The sequence below is a fragment of the Haliotis cracherodii genome, unplaced genomic scaffold, assembly GCF_022045235.1.
Source record: "Haliotis cracherodii isolate W230 unplaced genomic scaffold, xgHalCrac1.p SCAF_3, whole genome shotgun sequence".
Classification (NCBI taxonomy): Eukaryota; Metazoa; Mollusca; class Gastropoda; order Lepetellida; family Haliotidae; genus Haliotis; species Haliotis cracherodii.
This window is the reverse complement of record NW_027266286.1, coordinates 30,430,603-30,449,473: the sequence shown is the minus strand read 5'-3', so window position 1 is coordinate 30,449,473 and position 18,871 is coordinate 30,430,603. Positions and strand designations below refer to the sequence as shown.

The window sequence follows — 18,871 nt, the reverse complement described above, 5'->3', positions numbered from 1 at the left end:
GAGCCTGATGTCAAAGAATTGGATATAGAACAGGGGGAGTAATTTGAGCCTGATGTCAAAGAATTGGATATAGAATAGGGGGAGTAGTTTGAGCCTGATACACTGATAGACCACACGCGTGGCTGGTAGTAGTGAACTCCGTCATCAGTTCTTCATCCACACTCACGAGCCTCTATTCCCCGATGGACAAGTATAGGAAGAGTCATATGTGTGTTGCTTGCAATTTGGCGATTAGCGTGGACCCAACAATACTGAAATAATCAACACAACTGTGAGAAAGTGAGCGGTGAGCGACATAGATGCTTCTAAGTAGATCTGACAGACGGCCTCGTTGCCTGTGTCGTCCGAAGAGTTGACAGACTTCAAGATGCATATTTGTTTGTTGTTTAACGCCGCACACGGCAATTTTACAGCTGTATGACGGCGGTCTGTAAATAATCGAGTCTGGACCAGAAAATACAGTGATTAATATCATGAGCATCTATCGACGCAACTGGGATACGATGACATGCATCAACAAAGTCACCGAGCCTGACTACCCGATCCCGTTAGTCGCTTCTTACGACAAGCATAGTCGCCTTTTACGACAAGCGTGGGTTGCGGAAGACCTATTTTAACCCGGATCTTCACGGGTTGCCTATTAGTTGGAATGAGTGCAATTTAACAGCTATGTCAGTTATTGGATCAGACAAACCAACGTTTGATCGGAGCAGTGTCCGCTACAGTCACAACAATAAGACAGATCGCACATTTTTAAACACCCCTTCTTAAACATATTCGACAATAATTAAAAGCATGAAGTACACTGGAACCGGTATGTACCGGAATGCTACCAAGTCAATCTAGGTTCGTCATCGGTGTACGAAGCAATCACGGAGATTATCGAGTCGACACGAAAATGTGTTTATACCTGCACAGCGAAGCAGGGGCGTATATAGGTATACCTCCACCTGGAATAGACCTGCATCTCGTGGAGATTCCTGACTACATTGCTGCAAGACGTGCGTATACACAGTTCCACGCCGTGCTGTCAGATATCGACCGTGGCTTCGGATCTGGATTTGTGTTTCTGCTGTGCGAGCAGACGACACGAAACTAGGCAGACGACAGCATGAAGAAGATTCAGCTCTCATCAGAGACAGGTAGGTAGTCTTTTTTAAACAGCTTACTTTATGATTTGCAATCTGATACCAAAGCCATAGCTTGTTCATGGAAATTGGTAGTTGTAAATATGTTCGAAGTGGATGTGTTGTAAAAAGATAGTCAGGCCTGATCTTTGCAGGCGAACGTTTGGGGTAAGGTATCCCTTGGAACTCGTACACATGATCGCCTTCATTCCAACCGTGACATAGTCACGTGTTTACATGTCAGTAAGAACGTCCGGGTTTGATTCCCAAATCGGCTACAGTATTGTGACTCCCTGTATGTGACCTTGTATGACAACAAGGGACGTGTAACTAAACAGAGTCCACGTATATGGATGAAACTACCTGAAGCTGGGTGCACACATACAACTTCAAACTCTTTGTCGTAAATAAGTAAAGAAGGGTGTTGGGGTGTTGGGATTTTATAAAAAAGAGAGACATTGTCCGAGATTATACCTTTAATAAATTATGCTTCAGTCTATTGGAAAAAAAGGAAATTGCCTGCCTCAAAAATTACATTGTTGCAAGTATGCAGTGGTATCTGAAAAATAATGCTTAGTCTCCATACAAAATCCCCCCACCCCGAGAATATAATTTGTATTATAATTTGCAATATAAGCAGGAATATATATATACCAAATGATCATATCTGTGTATAGATTGATTATCACCGATAGTAACAAAGCATCTATCTACAGGTAGAAATAATCGAATGATAGTCATCAGGTTCCTTTGTTTACAATCTCAGTGTGTGGGTAGATTTGACAATACCAGTTGATTATCGGATACGAAATAGTTAATCCCTAATGTGTCTGATGTTAAATCTACGAGAAGGTAAAACATAACACTACGATCGACACCACCACGTCAACCGAGGTGCACTAGGGCAAACCGGGTTCTACGTCCGTACGATCTCCTCGCTGTCTGTGCACGTTGTACAGGTATAATGGAAGTAGCTATAGAGTATCTTTGAAAATAAAATAAATAACACAATATCGATTAACATCAAATACTTTCACTGTCCTCAAGAGTAAGGAGGACGGAGTGCTCAGTATAAATTCTACGTGCTTATCTACATCAAGGTTATTTTAGTGGTGAGCTATATAGGTATATATGACATGCGCGGTTTATTCTTGAAAGCGCCTTCAGACACGTGTTTTATTACGCTAATACTGTGTGCTATCAACCTCAAATTAAATGTCTTATTATAATATTCTCGTGTTGAATACAAGACCTTAGTTGAATAGTTGTTCTTTCCAGAAAGAAGGGCGATTCATTTTTAGAAATACCAACATTGATTGTTTTCGACTAAAAGATTTAGATTTTTTTCTTAAAAGATGTTAATATTTGATAGAATGTTGATAGAATATCAGTTTTTGTCTGTCAGGTTTGGGTAGCAATTGATGGCCCAACAGCTATATTTTCTAGTATATCATTAAATACTTAACACGGATAGCATCATTTTATAATCAGAATGTACAAGTCAAACTGTTTTTAAAGAAAGGCAGGATAGGCCGAATGTATATTCAAAGTACACCGAATGTACACTAATTAAAACTAAATGTACACTAAATGTACATTAAATATTGGCTAAATGTACGCTAAATATTCACTGAATGTACACTAAATGTACACTAGATATAAACTGAATGGACACTAAATGTTTACTGAATATACACTAAATGTACACTGAATGTACACTAAATATGCACTAAATGTACAGTAAATAAACACTGAATGCACGCTAAATATTCACTGAATGTACACTAAATGTACACTAAATATACACTGAATGGACACTAAATGTACACTGAATATACACTAAATATACACTGAATGTACACTAAACATACACTGAATGTAACTAAATATACACTAAATATTCACTAAATGTCCACTGAATGTACGCTAAATGTCCACTGAATGTACACTAAATATTTACGGAATGTACACTAAATATTCACTGAATGTACACTTAATGTCACGAACTGTGGAGATAGAGCTTTTTGAAAAGTATTGTGTCTTACCACACTACTACCTACAATAAGAACTGCCATTTTAGCTTTTTATGGTGTTTATGTCCAGCATATGTTCGCATACGTCAGCTGTTAATAGACGATCACAGTCGTACTATGTATGTCGCCTATCAAACTCACGGACATAGTGGCTTCGACGTCAGTCGTCGGATCTTGCCACTCACGTTATGTCATATTTGGACATATTGACAGAATCAGATTCAGAATAATTTATTTCTCGTAATAACAATAAACCGTGGTATATGAGAAAGTGCAAAGACAACGAAATGTACAAGAAGATGTTATGAAAGTGGACATGTGACTTCATGCACTGACGGCGGGACAGACTGTCAGACGCACGTTGTGCCATGCCATGGTTCACTATGGACGCACTCTTATAGTCGTCGTTGTTTTATGGTAAATGTTGAGTCCATACAAGAAACGCTTGTCAGTTGATTTTATAGTGTTGTGAGCAGGACATGTTACACCGTAATATTACGCAATGAATTGGTCGTGAAGTACACTGTCTTACTGATTTATGAAAATCTATTACGCTCCCAAGTTTGATGGGTGTCTATTCAGGAAGCTGACTTAACTTAGATAATCTTAGCGACTTAGTACATAAAATACAACAATTTCCTTAAACATGTGTCTTGTCCGCTCTCTTGCTCGTTCAATCCTAGGACAGTTCCTCCTACCTTAGCGGTAATACAGAATCGGGGGCAAATGTTCTTCCCAGGACATGACATGATCGCGTTGTCATAGCACTTCATACAGGTTAGTCAATCCAAGAAATATAGTAAACACGAAACGGTCGCTTATCGTAATATCAGCAGTGTGGCCATCCGATCCCGTTAGTCGCCACTTACGACAAGCATTGGTTGCAGAAGACCAATTCTAACTCTGATCTTCACGGGTCTGGGCCCCGTTCCACAAAGTGATCTTAGCGCTAAGTTGATCGTAACTCCTATTCTTTAACACTGACTTCCGACAATCGTAGCGCTAAGATCGCTCTGTGGAAAGGTGCAGAATTCTCAAATTCGTTCTCCAGAGTGAATTACAGGGCGAGAAGACCTACCCAATTCAGTTGCTAATGGAAAAGTTCCACATCGAAACTTATTAATATATACGACACTGCGACCAAATCTTACTGACCATCTGTTTGTATCACTAAATATTCCGCTTTGGGTTACCGACTGTAACTTTCACCAAAATGTAAAATGTCTTCTTTTAGTTTTAGTTTTGTGAAAGGCAAAGCCCAGTCTATGTCACCTCCCACTTCTAAATTTGGAGTCTCATTACCAAATGCAAGAAATTTGGCAAGCATGATTTTGAACAGTGGTGATGCATTTATATTCCTTGGTGTCCCGTGGGGACCCGGGCTACAATGTCCCCCCAGCACCCCCAGGTGGTCCTGCTCGCCGACTTGATTGATGCATGTCATCTTCTCCCTATTCCGTTGATTGATGCTCACGATGTCAATCACTGGATTGTGTGGACAGGCAGATTATTTACAGACCGCCGTCACATAGCTGGAATATTGCTGAGTGCGGCGTTAAACAACAAACAAACCAAAAATGAACATGAAATTGTTTTACAGTACAGGATCGGTACTGTTAAGCTCAGTTATTTCTGACAAGTTATTCACACGAATTTCTGCTGATAGTTAATTTCGTAATAGGCCAATACCCAAGTATTCGTTATAGACAGGGACGGTGGGGTAGCCTAGTGGTTAAAGCGTTCACTTGTCACGCCGAAGACACGGGTTCGAATTCCCACATGGGTACAATGTATGAAGCTCATTTCTGGTGTCCCCCGCCGTGATATTGCTGGACTATTGCTGAAAACGGCGTGAAACAATACTCGTTAGATGCGAATAGTGGGAACCAGATGCTGTAACCCAAACATGTACTGGGGGCACGGGTGGCCCAGCCGTCTAAGGCGCCGCGATTCGCTGTGCAGAGTTACGCCCCTTGGGAACACCAGAAACCTATGATTGTGGGTTCGAATCCCGGTTCGCCCCAATTATGTTTCTAGGTTTGTCAGCACCATACCCGTGCTCGTGGGTTTCACCGAAGTGGTAAACGTCTGAGACCTGCATCACTTTGGGCTTTCCTCCCACATTAAGCTGACACACCGTGATATAACTGGAATACTGTTAAAAAAAACCACCTCACTCACTCACTCACCAAACATGTACTGGCGATCTATAGCAAAAATATTTGCGTCCTTGCATCGAAAAGTATTTTGGATCAGCACATGACTCCAAATGAGACACTCTTCTGTGTTAATAATAATTAACTTGCTCCCTGAGTGAAATTAACCATGACGCGAAGTATCGACTAGAACTGCCTTTTTCATTGCCTGTTGGCGGACACTTACGTGTTTAGTGTGTGTGTGTGTGTGTGTGTGTGTGTGTGTGTGTGTGTGTGTGTGTGTGTGTGTGTGTGTCCGTTTGATAAGGATACAAAGGATTCATGCTCAGTTACTTGTAAGGGTTATAACACAGTACGACACCACGATATTTCTTAGTTGTTCGTAATACAAGTGTGGAGTACCGTGGGCCAATACAAGCATGGTGTACCGTGGACCAATACAGAGAGGAAGGAGAAGAAGGAGAATATCTTATTATAGTGTCAGCCGCTGTGCATATAAAATGACAAGGCACGAATGTAAAAAAAACTCAGCAGCCAGTCAAAATGGCCTACGAGACTCTAAAAGACTCATAAAACAATGTTATATATGATACACACCACATTTAATAATAATAATCATGATATCCCCCGTACAAGCATCCTATATACACACAACCACATCCATTCCCACATCCAGTCCTTCACTCACAGCAGCTTACTCAAACCATTCAAACACACCCGCTCTTTCAAACACATCCAAACCCTCATTGACAACCGCTCAATCACATCCGTACCCTCAGCCACACCGTCACACAGTACCCTCAGCCACACCGTCACACAGTACCCTCAGCCACACCGTCACACAGTACCCTCAGCCACACCGTCACACAGTACCCTCACCCACACCCTATTTCTCAAACATATCTCCATCTGTACCCATTTCCGCATCCATACCAACTCCCTTATCTGCATTATCAACCACGCCCTCAGCCGCAACCACACCCTTTCCCACTTCCACAAATAGAAGTATCAACCAAGTAAAAGGACACAAACAAAGTAACAAACCACTGTCGCATATACACACTCCCAACTAAACAATACACATACGATTAAACCCGACAATACGAAACACAACACAACCTTACAGGCCAGTCACTCGTCACATCTCGCAGCATCTCCATACAACAAACCATACAACACAGCAAAACAACAGTGAAAATGATAGGAATTATCTCATGTATACAACGCCCCAATTTATTATTTTATTTTATATTTTCTTCTCTGAAACATTAAGAAGATTAATGCAGCAAGTGGAGTACTGGGGACCTATACAAGCGTGGAGTACCGGGGACCTATACAAGCGTGGAGTACCAGGGACCTATACAAGCGTGGAGTACCGGGGACCAATACAAGCGTGGAGTACCGGGGACCAATACAAACGTGGAGTACCGGGGACCTATACAAGCGTGGAGTACCGGGAGACCTATACAAGCGTGGAGTACCAGGGACCAATACAAGCGTGGAGTACCGGGGACCAATACAAGCGTGGAGTACCGGGGACAAATACAAGCGTGGAGTACTTGGGACCAATACAAGCGTGGAGTACCGGGGACCAATACAAGCGTGGAGTACCGAGGACCAATACAAGCGTGGAGTACCGGGGACAAATACAAGCGTGGAGTACTTTGGACCAATACAAGCGTGGAGTACCGGGGACCAATACAAGCGTGGAGTACCGAGGACCTATACAAGCGTGGAGTACCGGGGACCAATACAAGCGTGGAGTACCGGGGACCAATACAAGCGTTGAGTACCGGGGACCAATACAAGCGTGGAGTACCGGGGACCAATACAAGCGTGGATCACCGGGGACCAATACAAGCGTGGAATACCGGGGACCAATACAAGCGCGGAGTATCGGGGACCAATACAAGCGTGGAATACCGAGGACCTGTACAAGCGTGGAGTCCTCGGGGAGCAATACAAGCGTGGAGTACCGGGGACCAATACAAGCGTGGAATACCGAGGACCTGTACAAGCGTGGAGTCCTCGGGGAGCAATACAAGCGTGGAGTACCGGGGACCAATACAAGCATGGAACACCGGGGACCAATACAAGCGCGGGGTATCGGGGACCAATACAAGCGCGGAGTATCGGGGACCAATACAAGCGTGGAATACCGGGGACCTGTACGAGCGTGAATACCGGGGACCAATACAAGCGTGAATACCGGGGACCTGTGCGAGCGTGGAGTACCGGGGACCAATACAAGCGCGAATACCGGGGACCTAATGTGACGCCGAATCACTAAAGGATTCCTCAATTAAAGGAAGCCATAGAACGATATCCAAAGGCAGGACCATGTGACCTACATGCGTCATAATGTAATTTCCTTTATGCACCAATGTTATAACTACCAGTACAACACGTTGATTGTAAAACAAAGACTTAGGGGTACAAAAACCATTTGATCCTAAAAATAGTACAATAATATAAAGCTGGTTTGCATTAAGCAGTGCTTGGAAGGTACACTCCATAATGTACTCTCGATCCGGTTAGTCTCCCCTTCGACAAGCGTAGTCGCCTTTTACGACGAGCAAGGGTTGCTGAAGACGTATTCAAACTCGGATCATCACTTCAGAAACGAAGCTTTGATGGGTTCAGGGTATTTATCCTCATAAAAATGGAGATTTAGTACCCTGAATAACGAGGATGATATGGTCATGGATGGAACTACGTGGGTGTGTATCAATGATGTATGGTCGTTTATAAAGTTAATTTGTCCTGCCGTTGATGTGCCATTATTTCCGATTTGCCCTTATCAGATCCGCGTCCGTCGACGATTAATCAATACAGACGTTAGTCCTTGAACGCTATATAGCTGGACACCCGCCTACGCTGTCCTACAAAACAAGGCCATGACTACCCAGTCCAACAGTTGTATACAGTACGCTTAAAGCTTCTACTACACCAAATCAGTACCAGTTGGGACAGTGCGGTTTTCTTAGGGAGCCTTCAGTGCAGATCGAGAGATATCTGCAGGCTGTGATTGGAGGATATTCTGTAAGATTTTTATGTCTTTCAAATGTACATCCATCCAGTTATTAAAACTGACCATGTTTTTCTATATTTAGTACTGTTTTTTTTCAACATGATGACTTATGCTGAATGTGACCACAGCTATTTTCAAGTAGGTGACATTTGGTGCGAAACTGGGGGTGGAGTGTTTAGCTTCCTGTACTCGGAAAAGGAGCTGGCTAAGCTAGTCATTTTTTATGTTTTTATTGCTGCTCTAAGGCCAAACTGTGCATACACGTACAGGTAATAGCTGTTGAATGCTTAGTTATTTAAAAATATATATAACGTTACTATAGAAGTCTATGGGAAAACATTTGGTTGTGTGTAACCTAAAACAAAACCAATTCAGTCTCCCCAGGTATCTCATCTAAATATATTACCTCTCCCTAGCCGTGTTATAAAATTCCATAAGCCTTAACTCTTTGGTACAAGCGACCTTGCCTGCCCAAAAGAAAGACAATGACAGACGATGTGCTATAGAAACACACATGGCTAGGTCATGTATCTGTCGCACGCCTGGGTTTGTTTTGTGTGGGGTCAATGGAATCATTGATTTGAACCAAGGCCATTTTGGTGTGCACTTCAGACAGGAAGATACGACAAAGTGGCGGAGACGCGCATCAATGTTTTACAACACACTACCACTTCGTGATCTATACCGCAATAATGGCATTATTGGATTTGTAGACAACGCTGTTGCGGAGCCTAATGCCAGCCGTCATAAGTATAATCAAACAAAAACATTTCTAAAAACTAAGTCTATTTTGCAAGTTATGTTACTGACGTTCAGAGTGGACATTTCAGATCACAACGGCATCTACCAGGTGCCTACAAAGGATGGGCAGAGGCCTTCAGTAGGGTTGTAGATTGTCTTGACGGTGGTGGTGATGGTGGTGGTGTGCATTTGCTTACTCATTATGACCATCTTCATCTCAAGGATCATTGTAAGACAACTGCAGTAGTTTTCATCTTGAAGAAATCCCGCAGGTAACAAGACAGGACAACATTCGAGGCTGGAGCACGGGAATGGCTAATCAACAACGATATCAATTATTTATTGTTTTTATGCTTCAGTTTGGAATGAAACCTTATGGTATTTGATAATAGAGTACCAAACAAATTTATATAAGTGTTTCCTCCCGACAACACCTCCACTGTTTTCTATGAGTGTCCTTTCCGTCCACGTGGTATTGAAGGTCACGGGTGAATACAAGTGCCAAATAGGACATAGCCAGACCCTAGACAATAAGTCAAAATGAACCCAATTAAAGTCTAGAATGATGTGGTAAGTCTAGATTGTCTCAGCGTTGTTCTGGGCTCGATATGGATTTTATATTATTATTTATATTTTGTGGATACATATTTTTAAATAATATCACTCTCAACTATATTTCTGGAACTAAATGTTAATATAAATTGCAAGACATGACGATACATGGGCACATAACAGGGTTATAAAATCCACGTTACGCGATTGTTATTCGAACAAATATATCGAAAAAGTAAACCAAAAAGATCTGGTAGATTGCGTGTGATATATTTAAAAATGGATGTGCAATTTCACCTGGTGCGTCTTTCGGGGTACTTTCGCCGTCAGTGTCATAGGATATGATTGTAACACATATATAGATGGGTCCAGAAAATACTGGAATAACCGTAACTTGAGCAGAAGGTACTATAATAGCTGACGGTTGTACTGTGTTGTAAGGAAACTATCACATTGCTTTTGACGAATATTATTACTAAGACTATAAACTGGTCGCACTGTTGGTTCACCAGCTGGGTTAACGCGTTTCACTTCGCTTGCAGTTTGTTTCCATTCAGTACCATGGACCAGTGAGAAGTCAGCCATCGCCTGCCTTCTTGTTTAGGTGGACATGAGCCCAGTCCAACGTCCATGTTTCATTCTAGTCTACGAGACTGCGTATCTCTCATCGTATTACATCGCACAGTAAGACGAATCATAAGACAGGGAAGGGTGCAGTAAATCCAGAACTGCCGTTTGTCTGTACACCAAGACATGTATGATGGCTTCATGAGGAAGGATTGCCTGTTTTCATGAATGATATCGGGACGTAATGAAAGGTAGCCATCGAACGCTCAGTCCAAGCGCTGCTCCATCCCACGACGACGCTTACGTTATATTTAGCATCACTTGATTTTTCAACACATCCGTCCTAACTGAAGACTAGTGGGACTCGCGTGGTATCGCTATTCACTGTGAAGAGTTGCGTCCCTTGGGCGCACCAGACACCTTTTACTGTGCTCGTGGGTTTCACCGAAATAGTAAACTTCTGAGGCCTCCATCACTTCGAGCTTTCCACCCACATCAAACTGACACCTCGTGATATAACTGGAATACTGTTAAACGCGGCGTTAAAAACCCAACTATTAACTCACTCACTGTAATACTGGTGTCGTGTGCATCAAGGAATTCCGCTGTAACCCATATATCCTTCACATGATACTTTAGTACTTTCAGCCTTTGAGTATAAGTATTAGGAAACAAAGACAGTATCGGACAACACAAGCACCTTCAGACAACACAGACAACATCGGAAATTCTGAAAATGAAGAATCAATTCTTGAACAATCAGACAGACACGTTATTTTCTAAATTATTAATGAACATATTAATGACATTGTAGGAACCATGTGGCGTTACAACGGGGTTACGCGCTACAGGCAGACACATGTATGCCTTCATGTTCGGCCAGTGGGAGGGCTCCTTCAGTGCTGTTGCAGGCTCACAATAAGCTGATGACAAATGTGTGACAGGCCGCGGACACAGGCGGCAACTGGAAGACAGTTGACCTCGGACACGTGTCAGAGCAATGGTGATACATTAGAGCAGTTGTATTATAATGACTTTGTAGTGTAGCGTTTTTTGAGAGGATAAACGTCAATAATGGATGTTTACTTTTTCGTGGTATTGATTTGTTTAAGGAGTTTTCTTTCGGAACTTTGGCTCGCTGGCTCGTCACTCACTCCCTCTCTCATTCACTCACTCACTCAGTGAACCATCTACCTGTCGATTATAAATGTTCCCTCTGTAAGAGTGGTTTATTAGGTGACTAGCTATGCGTTGAATCAAACACGCGTTTGTCTAACAGGGATATAACATAGAATACCATATATACTCACCGGCAAAAGAAACGCGAACCATAGAAACATAAAGAGACGTATTTTACGTAAAGAAGAGATGTTTCCGATGTGTACCGATTAATGACGAAACTAACAATCAGACACGTGTCTTTATTCTTATCAGATATGCTACACGTGTTTTCTAAACTTTACACGCTGATCCTGCACGAGACAAATGGTGCATCTAGAGTCATGGAAATGACGTCACATGGGATACGTTCAAGGGCGTCGGTTCGCACAACATACCAGTATTTTGTTTTGTGCATCGAACCAATCTAATATCTCTTGAATGTGAGTAATACTTCATATATTAACCAACATGTATTTGCGTATCTTTTGTCGATGAGTATACATCAAGTTATACTGACATTTCTCTAACACTGGGAACTTGACAAAGACCCTATCACATAATGTACATCCGCCGCGACTCACGAGACGGCGTTATGTAGTGGGTAGAGTGTGTGTCGGTACGGGAGACGTTACCGAGTCTTTTTATTGCCGCAAACCTCATCGACCCATATCGCCGTCACAGTTGCTGATTACACGACAACGTCGACAGGTGTGGTGAAGGCTGGATACTTACCTGATATGCCAGACAAGTCTCAGATGTATTGATTTGACCATTTGTGAACTATCATAAAGAAGTACTGTTTTTGCATATCTTTCTCCAGGCCTGATGTGTTTAGTAATATGAGGTGAAATCGGGTTTAACGTCGCGTTCATACAATACTCTACCCAAACTCTGACTTCATCCTTAAAGTTGAATGATTCATTTATGTAGTTTTTAATTTATATATTTTAATTATTATAATTAACTAAGAATTGATGGCATTCTGTATTCTGTATATTCGTCAGGGACATTTAACGTATTGATGTTTTAGAATCAATAATACAAGTTGATGATGAGTTTGCATCTCTGATTGATGTTCTACGCGGTAGTCTGAACTTTCTTCTCGTTTTATATGCAGTAAATAGACAAGGTACAATGACAACAAAGCACCTTTTCACCTCACAATTGTGCGTTTATAGCAATGCACATGACAGCCATTTTGTTTTATACTAAGGTTGCATTTTATGTGTTTTATTTATCCCTGGTTCCCTGAGAGAGTGACCCTTTGTGTCATCCTGGCTGGTCAGAATTGTACAATGACCACTGGCTCACAGCTGGAGTGACCATGACCATGTGACCATGTGTTTAGCCGAAAATGTGAAACATGAAATATCTTGTAAGGCGGTCAGTTTGTGCGTTAGCTTCATTGAATTTACTTTAAGAATAGTCATATTAGTTTACAGAAATAACTTGATTAAAATATATTTCCTAATACGAAATTGGTGTCATAAGAAAGCTATGACACTTGGTTAACCGGTTGACTCGGTTCACTCCGTTCACTCCAATGTTAATAATGAAACGCAGGTATTGCTGTGTCAACATTGCTGTGACGATTCATGCACACGGTACGTGTTGGGGATATAGCCTGAGATTATACAATCACCGGCTAGATGTTCCCAGTACCCTATGGGCGAAGACACTGTTAATGATCATTTTCTAATTTGAATAACAAGCTTAAATCTCGTTATTTCTGACGCAAGATTCCATCGAGATAATAATGCCATTACGTTTGCTGTCTAATTTTAAGTTGCCATGGTTACTAAACAGTTCCCCAATGAAACACCAGGTGCACGACGAAGTAGAAGATTTACGCTTTCTGTCACAGATGAAAAGTTCAAATATGGAGAAAGGGTGATTTGACGAACCCTAGTGTCAACGTGCTTCACCTTGAGCTGTATGAAGTATTGGGGATGTTAGCTGGGGTTGTGCTGGGGGAAATTTCCTAAAGCTCCATAACAATGCACCAAATCCCTTTCTCGAAGATTAACCGTAATCCGCAATGGGGCAGGATACGTTCACCTTTTCGCGAACACCTCGTATCATTACTTGTTGATTGTGATCCATAAACACGTGCTCCTCACATGATAAGGATCGTACAATGAACTCATCTTTTGGCAGAGATTTCTTATGATTATGTTTTTTGTGGCTTTTGTTCATGTTCGCGCTGGGTTATGTCCACAGAATTGCTGACATCAGCGTACATCAACACACCTCATTTACCTTCGCCAGTATTCTGTTTGATTTTCACCTCCCTAGCGTGTCTTAGGTTCGATATAACTACAGGCAGTAGCAAGCATTGAATGCATGTAGCAATGTCGCAGGGTAGGCCACTAGAATTCCCAACGCTCATAATATAATGTAACTACCTGCATGGTCACACAAAGAGACACGGAGTTGGTTCGTGTTAAATCTCCAAGGAAATCGTTCTGAAGACCTCCCAAGATTATCGTACCTTTTGATACATCTAAAGAATTTCTATCTATCTATCTATCTATCTATCTATCTATCTATCTATCTATCTATCTATCTATCTATATGGGGACAGGGGGAACTTTCCATATAAAAATTACCGATGCAAAATAAATGAGTTGTACCCCATTTCTGGACGTAAAGAGAAATGGAGTACAACTCATTTATTTTGCATCGGTAATTTTTATATGGAAAGTTCCCCCTGTCTCCAACATCTGAAATGGCAGAGGTAGGTGTCTAAATGCACAGTAAGTCAGTAAGGACCTCTGAGCCTGCCCACTCAGGTGACCCGACATCTCATGGGGGAGAGGCATGTTTCTTAAACATAATTAATAAAGGAACATTTTGAAGCAATTCCACGTATACTGTATCAGTGGAGATATTGTTTTTATCGAAATATCCATAATAGTTTCTCTTTTGATTGATGTGGGTTTCGCCAAGGAAGCGCTACGTCATATCCTGACCAACCCCATTCTTTCAATCTCATTCAAATCAGATCTAAGATCGAAGAGACCATCCTATACGGTTCATGTCAGAACGACCTTTCAACCGACCATTCAGAGCGTCGCTTACCAGACCGGGACAGTAACAGTCGGAATACGTTTTCTAATCATACAACCTCGAAAAGGCGAACACGGGATATTTCGAAAGACAGTTACCAGCTGTACGATTTTGAATGCCAGACATCGTCTGTCTTTCGCTTCAATGGGATAAACATTTGAAACGAAAGGCTTTTCATAGCCCGTGGGAAGTATTTTTATCTAATCTTACGTTACGTAAGATTTTTCTTTTGTTCAGTTTTTTCAAATCGAGATCTGTGTCAAAATATTTTTCAAGCCTAATCTGAAATGGAATCACCTTTTGAAACTGTTGCCGTAAAGCTGGAGAAAGATTTCTGATTGGATAATGTGGAACTTCCTGTTAGTCAATTCTTTGGTCGTTCAAAGTTTGCGAAAGGTCTTTCTGACGAGAACTGTGTCATCATATTTTTCAAGCGTAGTCTGAAATAGAAGTCGTCAGGTTGAAACGAGTGCCGTAAAGCTCGAGAAAGCTGCGTACTAATTGGCTGATGTCGACTTCTTGTTAGTCGTTTCAGTGGTCTGTCAAAGTTCGCGAAAGGTCGTTCTGACGTGACCCGTAATGGGATGTCCTCAGATCTTTGTTTAGCGGCAGCGAGAACTTAGATCTGATTGTAATGAGATTGCCTCTCACATTATTTGAAGGTGAAAAAATGTCACGTTGTCGCATTGTTGCCCTTGGGTAAAAGTCACACCAAGTACTCAAAAAGAGACAATGCTACAAATGTCGTTTTGTCGCGTTTTGGTTATGTTTGACCCTTTTTGTTTGTTTTTGTAACGGTGATAACGCGAGAATGTCCCTTCTAGGATCCCATATTAAGCTGGCACGCCATGATATATACTGTACAAGGTGGCATTTAATCCCAGCTGACTGGCGTCGCCTAATCAGTCTGTTGACATTAAGTCTCCTTGTTCCAATTTTTGTGTGGCATTATCGAGTCTTACCAGACAGAAAACGGTCATTGCATAACGGGTTCTTGTCCCGGTCGTTGGAATCGTGTCAGAACACCCTGCAGCTGTGCAGAAGGTTGGGGAACAAAGCCCGTGGGGGCTGGCAGTCACAGCGTCACAACATTATCAATGGCTGTTTATACAGATTGTCACGGCTTTTGAGTTTCGATTTCTTGGGACCTCGTTTCTTCTCATTTAACTTTTTGTGTGTGTACAAATCTGGTCAATAATGGAATAGCCATGTTTTTTGTCATCGTAAATCAAACCCAAAGGTGAAGAGTGTTTGGTTCACATGATGTTTGTAACTACGACTTAATGGTACGAAGCCTATCAATATTCCTGAGGTTCCTGGGTTACACCAATTGTAGCCTGGCTGTTGCGTCAGTAGGTTGCCTATGTTGGCTGGCTTTTGGTGGATGACTGAGTTGGTTAGTCGCTTGGTTGTCTTTGCGGATTACCTTGTTTTTTAAGGGGTGCATGTCTTGATCAGTTTGCCTTGGTTTTTAAGGGATACATGCCTTGATTTTTAGGGGTGCATGTCTTGATCCTTTTCCCTTGGTTTTTAAGGGATACATGCATTGATAATTTTGCCTTGTTTTTTTTATGGTGTGCATGCCTTGATCATATTGCCATGGTGTTAATGGGGTGTTTGTGTTGCCATTGTTGTCTGTGGTGCCTTCGTTTTTATGGGGTGCTTGCCTTCATCATATTTGCCTTGGTTTTAAAAGGGTGCTTGCGTTAACAATATAGCCTCTGGAGCCTTCGTTTTCATGGGGTTCTTACGGTACTCGTTCTTCCTTTGTTTTCATGAAGTGCATATCTTGATGATATTACCTTGGTTTTTCTCGGACGCTTGCGTTGCTTATGGTGCCTTGGTTTGGCATGCCTAGTTGTACCGTTTGCTACGTTACCTTGATTGTATAGGCATTTTCGCGTTCGTTTGTTTCTTGCGCTGCCTTGATTGCCTATATCTTGGTTTGGTTGCCTAGTTTGTCTGTAATTGACGTTATAAAAATCCGAATAGAATGGAATGGCTATATAGACACTTCCTGCAGTATGTATGTGAAGTGATGTGATGTAGTGTCTTTGATTATTACGCTGGAGCACTGAAGAACGCTGCCTGCATTTCATTATCTGATTGTCTGCATTGTGCATTATCTGAATCACATGAAAACCCTACCATTTCCTTGAGACGTGGTATTCATTAGAAAATACAAGGCAAGTAGGGACAAGATTAGCTTTCGTCTCATTGTAGTATCCTCGGATTTCCATGTTCCGGACTGGTGTATGGTTACCTTCCTTATCAGCGGCCAATGATGTCGGATTTGGTCATAATCGTCTCCTATTGCTTTCCTTCGAGACCGTGAGTTGTATAGTCATCAGCCGATCATACGTCACTTCCTGTTCCTATCTCGCCTGAGGTAACCAATGAGATCCCAATGGGGCCATTGACTTACGTGCACTGAATACCACATTAGTTGATGTGGAGGCCGAGCGGTCATTTGTATTGATGACCATACTTTAAGAGATTACAGATACCGAACATAATTGATTTTGCTCAGTGAGTTTTATAAACATTTATAATTGATTAACCTTTCAAATTACCACAATTTATTAATCAGTAAATTTCTTTTTGCAACAGTGTTTTTTTCATTCATACAATCGGTTTCACGCTGTAATTAAGCCCAGTGAATAGAACATGTTGTATCTTTTCCCTATTACTACTGAGTTATATTGAGTAAAAAACCTTTCCAACAACGATACAATGATAAATTTTGCAAAATTACTAATGTACGTGTTCTCAACACACACAAAAGTATCAATTAGGTAACTCTTAGATAAATATAATGTAAATGTATTTTGTACAATGGGTCAAATGGCCTTATACAAATAAATCTGTCTGTCTGTCTTTTGAGTAAGATGTTTAACTCTACAACTTAAGTAACTGGTCGTGACGAAGAAGAGGAATAAGGAGGAGAACAAAAAGAGAAGAAGAAGGAGTAAGAAAATTAGAAGACGATGAAAAGGGAGAAGAGAAGGAGGTGGAAAAGGAGAAGACAGATGAGAAAAGGAGGGGACGGCGAGGAAGAGGCGAGGAAGAGAATAAGAATGTGGAGGGGAGAAGAAGGTGGAGGTAGGGAGGAGATGGGGAAGAAGTTTGTAAGACGTGGAGAAGAAGGTGAGATACAGCGGGTGAAGGTGGAGGACGAGGAGAAGGTTGAGGAGAAAAGAGGGTGAAGAAGGTTGAGGAGAAGAAGCATGTGGAGAAGGTGGAGGAGAAGAAGGAAGTGGAGAAGATGGAGCAAAAGAAGGAGATGGAGAAGGTGGGGCATAAGAAGGAGGTGGAGATGGTGGAGGAAAAGAAGGAGGTGGAGAAGATGGAGCAAAAGAAGGAGGTGGAGAAGGTAGAGGAAAAGAAGGAGGTGGAGAAGGTGGAGGAAAAGAAGGATGTGGAGAAGATGGAGCAAAAGAAGGAGGTGGAGAAGGTGGAGGAAAAGAAGGATGTGGAGAAGATGGAGCAAAAGAAGGAGGTGGAGAAGGTGGAGTAAAAGAAGGAGGTGGAGAAGGTGGAGTAAAAGAAGGATGTGGAGAAGATGGAGCAAAAGAAGGAGGTGGAGAAGGTGGAGTAAAAGAAGGAGGTGGAGAAAGTGGAGAAAAAGAAGGAGATGGAGAAGATGGAGCAAAAGAAGGAGGTGGAGAAGGTGGAGTAAAAGAAGGAGGTGGAGAAAGTGGAGAAAAAGAAGGATGTGGAGAAGGTGGAGGAAAAGAAGGAGGTAGAGAAGATGGAGCAAAAGAAGGAGGTGGAGAAGGTAGAGCAAAAGAAGGATGTGGAGAAGGTAGAGGAAAAGGAGGAGGTGGAGAAGGTGGAGGAAAAGAAGGAGGTGGAGAAGGTGGAGGAAAAGAAGGAGATGGAGAAGGAAGTGGAGAAGGTGGAAGAAAAGAAGGAGGTGGAGGAAAAGAAGGAGATGGAGAAGGTGGGGCAAAAGAAGGAGGTGGAGGATGAGGTGGAGCAGGAGAAGGTAGAAGAGAAGGTGGTGAGGAAAGGAGAAGATGGAGGAGGAGATGGAGAATGTGGAGGAGAAGAAGGAAGTGGAGAAGGAGGTGAAGCAGAAGAAGGTAGAGGAGAAGGAGGGGGAGAAGGTGTAGGAGAAGAAGGAGGTGGAGCAGAAGGTGGAGGAGGAGGAGAAGGTGGAAGTGAAGCAGGAGAAGGTGAAAGAGAAGGAGGTGGAATAGAAGGAGTGGAAACGGTGAAGGGGAGAAGAAGGTGGATGAGATTAATGAGGAGATGGAGGTTGAGGAGGAGGTGGGGGAGAAGAAGGTGGACGAGATGGTGATGAGGTGTGGAGAAGGAGGAGAAGAAGGAGGTGGAGAAGGTGAAGGAAGAAGTGGGGAGAAGAAGGTGGAGAAGGTAGGGGACAAGAAGGTCGAGGAGTAGAAAGTGGAGGTGGAGCAGGAGAAGGTGGAG

At 42.2% G+C, this 18,871-nt stretch overlaps 2 protein-coding genes across 2 annotated transcripts in view; both read left to right on the top strand.

The window, feature by feature from the left end:
* Positions 1-1,090: 1,090 nt before the first annotated feature.
* Positions 1,091-18,871, top strand: part of LOC139474042 (neuroglobin-like) — a 57,691-nt gene continuing 39,910 nt past the window's right edge. The window contains exon 1 of the mRNA XM_071256899.1: positions 1,091-1,142. The gene's annotated coding sequence lies outside the window, so the exon portion shown is untranslated. The remainder of the gene's footprint in view (positions 1,143-18,871) is intronic.
* Positions 16,722-18,841, top strand: LOC139475354 (golgin subfamily A member 6-like protein 2). Its single transcript, XM_071258579.1, has 5 exons — positions 16,722-16,733; positions 17,646-17,945; positions 18,123-18,269; positions 18,315-18,615; positions 18,660-18,841. Exons 1-5 carry the CDS (start codon positions 16,722-16,724, stop codon positions 18,839-18,841), a joined length of 942 nt encoding a protein of 313 aa, XP_071114680.1.

Bases quoted from the DNA above. Each gene is read 5' to 3' on its own strand.
- LOC139475354 (XM_071258579.1), top strand. The intron at 17,946-18,122 runs GTGGAGTAAAAG...GAGTAAAAGAAG, and splicing joins AAAAGAAGGAGGTGGAGAAG to GAGGTGGAGAAAGTGGAGAA. The intron at 18,616-18,659 runs GTGAAAGAGAAG...GAAACGGTGAAG, and splicing joins TGGAAGTGAAGCAGGAGAAG to GGGAGAAGAAGGTGGATGAG.